The sequence below is a fragment of the Mycetomoellerius zeteki genome, unplaced genomic scaffold (assembly GCF_001594055.1).
Source record: "Mycetomoellerius zeteki isolate Tzet28-1 unplaced genomic scaffold, Tzet1.0 scaffold382, whole genome shotgun sequence".
In the NCBI taxonomy this organism is placed as follows: Eukaryota; Metazoa; Arthropoda; class Insecta; order Hymenoptera; family Formicidae; genus Mycetomoellerius; species Mycetomoellerius zeteki.
Genome location: NW_017257373.1, coordinates 415,976 through 425,139, shown reverse-complemented (window position 1 = coordinate 425,139; position 9,164 = coordinate 415,976). Strand labels below are relative to the sequence as shown.

Genomic DNA, 9,164 nt, shown 5'->3' with positions numbered 1-9,164 from the left:
GTATATTATAAAATACATCTGTGATATTTACACATGCGCAAAAATACAGAAAACTCTTTTAACTTTGCACACACGTCCGTCGAACCTTTCAAGTAAAACACATTTTCCGTTTCAACCTCTTAAAATATACATTTCGTGAAGTCGCTACACAACCAAATATTTAAACATCGCAATCGAAGATAAATTCACCGGACTGAATGTGCAATTTTAAAATATACTAGACTGTGTAATAGTTACTTTGGGAACGATCTTATTTTTACAACGTAAATAACATTAGAATAATTTTCCTTCGAAGGGAAAAAGGATAGGAAACTTATTAAGAGTTAAGGGTAATCAGGACTTTATTTAGTGGCAATAAAAATTACTGGCTGTTTTAATAAATATTTCCTCGAATCGGTGCCAGGACCTGACACAGCAAATGCGATACAAAAATGGACGGGAAACAAATAAAAAGCGAGAATTCATGATAGATACCGCTCGGGACGAGCATATGAAAAAATGACATCATTCACACGCAGAAAGTGTCGCCTACCGCGAAACCGAGAAAGAAATTCCGCACATGACGCTTTAGGGACACGTCACAACGTAAATGACACCGGTGGCAAACATGCGTGTACCATTATATTCCACGTCCCATTGTCTCCGTATGCTGCGTATTGCATCGACTCGAGGAGTCCCACGATATTATTACATTTCGCGATCTTTCGGTCCGTTTACACGACATGGATGGCATTATCGACAGAAGACCCTCGGCTTGACAGACATATCGTAAACGCTTAGAGGACACGACGTCGTAATCGCAGGAATCAGAGCGTTCTGCACGGAATGAATCGATAGCGGAGCGGTCCACGTCCCTTCCGAAGCTGTTACGCCAGATTCCACGTCGACCCTGCAAATAATTGAGCACCGTTCATAGCAATTAAATCCGCCGTTAAGCCACGATGCTTATAAGGGAAGATATTGACGTAGAGAAGATACAGATAAATTTTAAAGACTTTAAAATATTAAATTGATTATATATATCTTCCTCCCACTCCGCGGTTGTAAGTACGTTCCAATTGCGAATTATATTTATCTCATCTTTTATAAATATATTATTCGCGCACTAACAACCATGGAGGCTCATGTAGACAATTTACTTATATTTGATTTATTTTTGGAGTTACGAACTATTTTTAATCAAAAATATTAATGCTTTCTCTCTCTCTCTCTCTCTCTCTCTCTCTCTCTCTCTCTCTCGCTTTCTAATGCAATGACCTACTAATTTATGTAATTTAATTTCATAAACGAGATTACGAGAAATTTTTTCATCGTTTATCAAAACTAGATTAGTAATAGAAAATAATATCCTTTTTTATTCTCCCCTAATCGTTACGCTTATCAAAGTAAATGACTAAAGTGTAATGACTCTGAATACGGTATAATGGCCCAATTTCTAAGATTGGAATTAATATCGTTAACGGGAAAATTGTATAAGAAAGAGAGAAGAGGGAAACGTGTTCGAAAGAGAACGAAACTCTGAAGCAGCTCGCAAAAGTTTTGGGCGCTGTGCCTGGAACTGACTTAACATCTTTGTTAGCCCGTGGAAACAAGACATCGTAAACTGATAGTCGTCTTACGTCTTGAGAACGGGCGATGCATAAAGAACGAGGGGATTCACTGGCGGCGGTTTGAGAAGCACGACGTCTACACCCGATGAATGTAATTCGTTTTTTAATGCCTCCGCGGCACCTTCCACAGCTCTTCGGGACGCGCTGAAAGCCACCAGTCCAGAGCCTGTCTTGCTGCCGTAGCTCGTTTCGGAGTCGCCCAAAAGAACGATGCGTCCTTAGGAACAGAACATTTTCGATAAGCCGCTTAAAGAATGAATATGGTTTTGCTATCGGTGAATAGTCTTGCCGCTGCGCCGAGCGCTTTATTCGGTGCTATTGTGCACTGCTGCAGCTTTCAAAGGAGCAATTCACTTCGTCGAAAAGCGAGCAAATTTCTCATTAACTTAAGCTGGTGGATAAATTTCGATTCGATCATTTTTAGCAAAAGATTTTTATTTAAGATATTTTTAATAATAAATTGTTTACAGGTTTTTAAAATATTTATTAATATAACATCGATAATTGCTTGTCAATTTAATTTTTAATATTATTATCCCAGTTTCAGTTTAAGATTGCGTTTCAAGAAGATGATTGGCCCGTTCTAAATATTAAAGAAAATAATTACAAAAAAATACACATTTACGGACTACGCCTTGACTATTTACAAGAAATCTTGAAAAAGAAGAAAAAATTGGAGGTAAAGTTATAGAAAGATTTTCTGATAAAATTCAAAACGATATTGTGTTATAAATTTAAATTTTCCCAGCTCGAAGAATCAGTTTGCAATTTTAAGAGGAAACTTAAATAAATTACTACATTAAATATTGTATGTTTGATTTTGTGATTTACCTGCTAGTAATTAATTAAAAGTAATAAACTATTAAAAGTATTAACTATTTCCCTCCATGGGGTCAAATCTCAATTCTAATTTGGCTTCTTCTCCCCTAAACAAAATCCTACGCCTATAGATATTTATATAAATTCACTAAAATATTATTTAAGATCGAGTTCAGACAAATAAGGTTCTTTTTTTTAGTTAAAACTTAAATTTACATTTTTAAGTTTTATATAGATTTAAAAATCAATATTTATTATATTATATTTTGTTGTTATTTATGACAATTTTTTTCGTTGTCCAAAACGCAATTTTCTTTGAAACGAAACAGAAAGGAATGTTAATCTTTTATGTAGCAGCAGACAATGGTTTTCTTAGTCTTAAGATTTTGTCGAATATATTCAACGAACCTCTCTTGATACGCAATAGAGGGATGAATACTCTAGCTGTTCTTAACGGAGCAACCAAGTTGTGACGCAACATGGACTCCCACATTGAACTGGTCTGTTTCTCTATGACACCTGGTAAAACCAAGCCGCCTGTGTGCACGACTGCCCAGAGACCTGTAATTAAATAAAGTTCAGCGCTTTAGAGTACTTAAAGTGATCGTCTTCCCTGGCTGGCACGAAAACGAGGCAGATGAAAGTTTATTCCAACGAACTTCGCTCGCGCTGGAGATATGTTACATACAACGAGCGGAAGGTCATCGCGAGTAAATGCTGCTGCAATTTATGGTCTCTGGTGATATCGAGCATTTGAAATTGCATCTCCAATCGGAAGTATGACTTATAAAACTAAAGTGCACTCCTCTCTCTCTCTCTCTCTCTCTCTCTCTCTCTCCATTCCCTGGTCGCGCTAACTAAACAAATACATTCGGCACTTCCATCTCATTTTTCGCGATGAAAAACATTCGCCTGACAGTTCGTGGGTGTAACGAATAGCAAAAATCTGCGAATATGACATTTGCGTTTATTTATTCTATGCGATGAAGGTACGTTATTTCCTCGTGTTTTCCCATTACGCAAACTTCCATTATGCACGCAAGATATATTGCACGACAAATCTATGCAGAAGCAAATACTTGTCTCGTAAAAATCGTGTTGGAATCGTCGTGAAAGAAAGTTGAAAGTGCATTAAAGTTTTGAATGATTTATTCAAGTGTTTTATTTTCCTGTCTTTTAACCCTCAGGCTGACATCTATTATTAGACTCATTCAATTATAAATCTCTTTTTCAAGAATGTCAAACAATTGAATTTTCTTTACGTTATATCTCCAAAGAACTTTAATTATATGAAAAATTAAATTCCGATAAAAAAGGGGTTAGTTTTCTCATATAATGTAGCTTGATGGTGAACAAAAGATGATGATAGATACAAGTCGTCATAGATAAAGCTTAATAACAAATAGTTTTTGATCTGTGTATTAATATTGTGAAACTTATTCTCACAAAAGAATTTTTTGATACACCATAGCTTATAAATTATCCATTATTAAGCCTTGTGTTCATATCATAAACTATATTATATGTGATAACTAATGTATTTCACTAGGATCCAATTTTCCTTATCAGTGCGGGGGTTCCTGTAGATTATTTTTATACAAATATACTTAATAATTATTCTTTTTATACTGTAGCCAATTTAATATTGAAATACTAATATAAATATAATATTAAAATACTAATATAAATAGAGTAGAGCGGGGCTATAGTTGTGACATTTTTTCTTTAAATTATTATAAATCTTCACACAATTATGATAGACTAATGGTAAATGCTTTAAAACGTTCATCTGGCTCAATAATTAAGTACTTATAAATCCTTAATATATCTCGTAAATAAGAAAAAAATTACGTTAATTACAAGGATGCAAAGTGGACCAATATGCCCCATCTATGGGGTGTTGAACATCTTCGAAAGATAAGTTGAGCCATGAAGATAATAGTTTAATGAGGTTATATATTATTAAAAAATATTTTGATTATTTAGATATTTCCATTTGACCAACTTGCCTCTATGCTCAAATAGCCCCGCTCTACCCTATATATTATCTAATACATTTATACGAGTTATGTCATAGTGATTTTTTGAAATTAATTAGTACTTTTTAGTTAACATAAGTTAAATGAGTCTTACAAACCCAACATCAGTAACTGTGTTATAAATTTTTTTGTATCAGGTCCGGAGGGTTAAACATGTTTCGCAAAAATCATGGTATTTACTTGTGTATTTTCCTCGATCTTGAATTTGTGATAACTTTATCTATATTCGATGTCAATAAAACCCGCGTCGAACATGATATAACAAGTTAGCTGAATTATTTTGGAAACGCGGAGAATGATTCTATATCTAGAACATTATTCGTTCAATATCAAATTTCGTTAAATTACTGTCAGATTATATTATTCACGTTCGTTGGTATAGAAGTTCATCGGTATTTCTCGCGGGGATAACTAATAATAGGATTAACGAAATCACGAATAAAAGTGAAATTGAATACGTAAAAATTTTCAACTTATCTGTAATTTAATAAATATTGGAGTTATTTGAGAACACACAATTACTGACGCTCGTTGCAGCTTATATGACAAATTATTCCATTTGTGTTATGCTTAGTTATTATAATTAGTGTAGTTAATTAAATGACACAATTAAATGTGCATTATATGACACCGAAGTATTCATGAAATAATAATTACGAGAAATTTTAAATTTAAAGAAAGTCAGTTCTGATGTTTTTTTTACGTAAATATGTGACTAATAAAATAAAAATTTAATTTGTATATGGAAATAACATTGAATTTTCCGTTTTTCGCATTGTAACTCTTATAAAACCAAAAAGGAACGATTTTAATTCATTAAAAATAGATACATAATATATTTAAACTACTGATAAAATAATGTAGATCCTAATAATAGGATATTATGTGCGTTATTAAATCACCGTAATTCCCTGCATTAAATGTGAAACATGTACTTCTTTTTTCATGCAATCTATATGAATTACGAAAAGAAAAAATCATAAAAAATGTTACGAACAAATTATTTCTTGCTTCAATATTGCATTGTTCATATGCAAGTGAAGCTCTATTAAATTTCGTAACTAAGTATTTTAGATGAAAGTGCAGAAATTAATATTTGACAATAACTTTAATATTAAAGTTAGAATGGCTCTAACATGGTCGTATAATACCGTAACATCTCGAGGAAGTAATTGTAAATAAAATCAAAATACAAAGAAGTAAAGAAAGCATACCCGTTAAAAGCATTATTTGTATACATGACGCGCTTTCTACACAGATTACATGTGAAGATATCATTTACATAGATATCATTATATCTAAACGTGATATGATATTGACTGATATCTTTTTGACATACAGATTTTGTGTGTGATTAAAGATTTTTTTAAACAGATTATATTGAAAAGACATCTAAACTTTCGCCCATTTCAAAACTCTCTTTCCAATCTAATGCATTTATTAATACGAAATATAATGCTCAATTTCTTTAGTATAATCGATAATAATTCATTCCGAGAAATGAAGCATAAATAAAAATTTGCGTACCGGTCTTGGAAGACTTGAACATCACACAACAGTTTCTCCTTTCATCTCACAACAGTTTCACAATCTTTATAATGCTATTAAAATGAAAGTATGAAATTCATATAAAAGATTGTTCGTCTCTCTCTCTCTCTCTTTCTCCCCCTCCCCCCCTCTCCCTCTCCCCTCTTTCTTTCTTTCTCTGTCTGTCTTTGTCTTTCTCTTTCACTTTCACTTTCTATATTAAATTATATTTTTAAAATACATAATTACTCACTTGAGAAAGCTAATTACCTACATTTATTAATACCTCAATCTTATATACTATATGTAGCGTTTATATATTTAGTTCTTTTTTCAAATTAATTATTTCTGATTTTCTATTTACTGTACAGTTAGTATCGCGGTCATTTCTCGGTTGGCTCGATTCAACGATTAACCACAGAAAACGAATTAAATGAATAAAACATCTTGCCATCCTCGCCGGCCGGAAGTTTTGCCCTGACAGCGTCCAAACAGGCGTGCAAACTGTCCTCCCTTGTCGGATCCAGCTCCAATGGCACGATTTGACCACGGGCACGTGCGGCTTCCGGTTGCTGCGGATCACCATCGCTCGTACCGTCAGGTTCATCCTGTTTCTGCCGCTCTAGCTCGACCGCCTTCAAGATTTTGACCGACGGCGAGCTACCCGTTGGATCTAGCAAACCTGCAAACACCTGTCGCAGGAAGAACATGACATGTTATACATTATGTTTTGAAAGACCGCCGCCGCCGCAAGCCCACATTCCACGTGCCACTCTGTTACACACCATATTGGCACCGCTCGATACCGTGCGATATGTTTTGACGTTGATAGGTCATGTTAAATGACACATAGACTCGACTGTGACTAATGAACTGGATATTTTCAGTAAGGGACGAAAAACTTGAAAGTCTTCATTCAGGTTAATTTTAGAAGATATTTTATAAAAATCAATTAAGATTTTAATTTTTCCTTATAAATATCATTTCGATTGATTAACTTTAATCTTATTACTGTATTGCCTTCTTACTTCAAAAATAACATACATAATTGAAAAAATTAATCAATGAAGAAGTAAATTCAAGTAAAGACGGATCAAGTAAATTCAATTAAATTTTTCAAAAATTATCCATAAATTATATTGATTAAAAAATTAAGTTTCCTAGAAAAGGAGAAAAACTTTTTTAACTTGAGACAAAATTAGACTAATCAAATAATATCAGCAAAAAGAATGTATTCTTAATATGATTCAATGTCATTTTTGTCGTTTTTATTTTCTTAAAAACTTTTTTTTAAATTGCATCGATTTTTAATGGAGTTAAGTTAATTTATTCTTTATGATTAATAGGGTAATGCTTACTTAACTCATTTATAACTTGAAAATTTTTTTAGTTATATCACATTAAAAGTATAGGAGTGATATGTTTTATATTGAATAATTTTATGTACAGTAACTTTTAGTTCTTAAATTTTTATTTAATAATATATCGACAACGATTTTCAAATAATCTTGCGTTTCAGGTCTTACATTTTTAAAACGCTTATTTATATCTATTTAATTTTACTTTGACTTATTAATTGCTAAAGTAAAATTACCATTTAACGGTATTCATATAAATAAGGTTCTTTGATGTACGCTCTTGATACACGAAAGGTAATAAGTAAAGCTCGATCGAATGTCAGAATAGGTATTGTATGTGGAACAATCGAACCGCGATTAACCATACGTAAATGACTTATATCATAAATTTTGCCTTAGTACTACATGAAAATTTTGCCGTTTAATCAATTAAAGTACTTAAAGAGCATGCAAATGGTGTAAGCTGATTGACTGATCATTAATTAGCAAAATCGAACGAGATTTCAACATTAAATATTAATCTAAATGTTGAAGGGCGCGGCACAACTATTGGACGACAAAACTAACTTCTTGTTGCTGAATTTTAGAGAGATGATTACGTTAAGTTAGATAACTTTTCTGAGTATATTACCCATGGATCACGAGAGGGATGAAATTATTACTCTGTTGGTTCGAAGGATCTTCTAGAGAAGTAATAAATGTAATATTGCTATCCGATTCGGACCTTTCGCGAAGAAGCCCTCGCAAGATCAGCGTGGAGAACGCTTTCCGCAAGTTATTACCGGAGTAAAATCTGAGTTGGCCGAGTATCTATCTTTCAGTGGCAATCTTTTGAGGGATGACTCTTGAGTGGTGACACGATATACTCGGCGAGACTAGCGGATACGTGAATACCTGTCGAGAAACTGTCGGCAGGACTGATTTAAGGGCTCACCGATGTTCCGCTCCCTTGACATGAGGAAACTAATTTGGAGCCCGGACTCCGACAATCTGAAATATGTTGCACGCTCGAAGGGATAATGGGGATTCTGACGTAAGGCCGCGGGATATTGCGTTTCAGCGCGGTTGTCGTCGCGTTGCACGGTACCGCTCAACTTTAGCCGTTTAGATTTCGCGAAACCGCGGAAAGAGGGGACGTGCCAGGGATCCGACGTCTATCCGTTTTAAGCTAGCGTGCTCAAAACTAGCTGACAGCCGCTCGCAAAGTTACTCCATCTCGTGTAATATAATAAAAGAAAAAATAAAGATGACAAGTATGAATGTTCTTCTCGGAGTACACATGGTTTCCTGCGATAAATTCGAGATTTATGCAGTCATGAAGCTGACTAATGTAAGAGGCTGTCCAAATAATAGCTTTGACCCAATTCTGGTGATAATTATAGAACGCAAAAACAAGAGAAACAAGTCATAGTTGACGCCGCGATAACGTAAGACTCGCCGGTATTCGCTAATGCGTGTTTCCGATAATCGTCGTCGACAAAAACTTCAGAGCAGTTCCCACGCAATAAAGCGGTCAGCCGTTACTTCGCGTAGCCTTCGGCATTTACAACGTGGCTCTCTCGCGGCTCTGAATTTTGAATATTCACCGAGCCACAGAGAGAATATCGGCGGCTGGCAGCGTAACGGAGGCGAACGTACGGTGAAGTTTATGCTGCCGTTAATTTATGACGGTTACACGCATACCCCTTGTTGCCGTTATTACCTTGTAGCCGGCTTCGTAGAGTGCAAGGGCGATCTGCAAACCTACGCATGTATCACAGCTGGTAACGAGTACGTGACGTTTGTTACGCGACTCGTATTCGTCGGCGGCA

At 34.6% G+C, this 9,164-nt stretch overlaps 1 protein-coding gene across 1 annotated transcript in view; it reads right to left on the bottom strand.

Annotated features, from left to right (window-relative positions):
• LOC108726076 (D-beta-hydroxybutyrate dehydrogenase, mitochondrial) overlaps positions 1-9,164 on the bottom strand; it is a 26,355-nt gene continuing 17,191 nt past the window's right edge. The window contains exons 2-6 of the mRNA XM_018453447.1: positions 9,056-9,164; positions 6,447-6,687; positions 2,838-2,990; positions 1,620-1,827; positions 1-889 (exon numbers count right to left, since the gene is read on the bottom strand). The exon at positions 9,056-9,164 is cut by the window's right edge and continues 112 nt beyond it. Of these exons, the coding sequence (XP_018308949.1) occupies positions 733-889; positions 1,620-1,827; positions 2,838-2,990; positions 6,447-6,687; positions 9,056-9,164 (868 nt within the window). The 3' untranslated portion in view covers positions 1-732. The remainder of the gene's footprint in view (positions 890-1,619; positions 1,828-2,837; positions 2,991-6,446; positions 6,688-9,055) is intronic.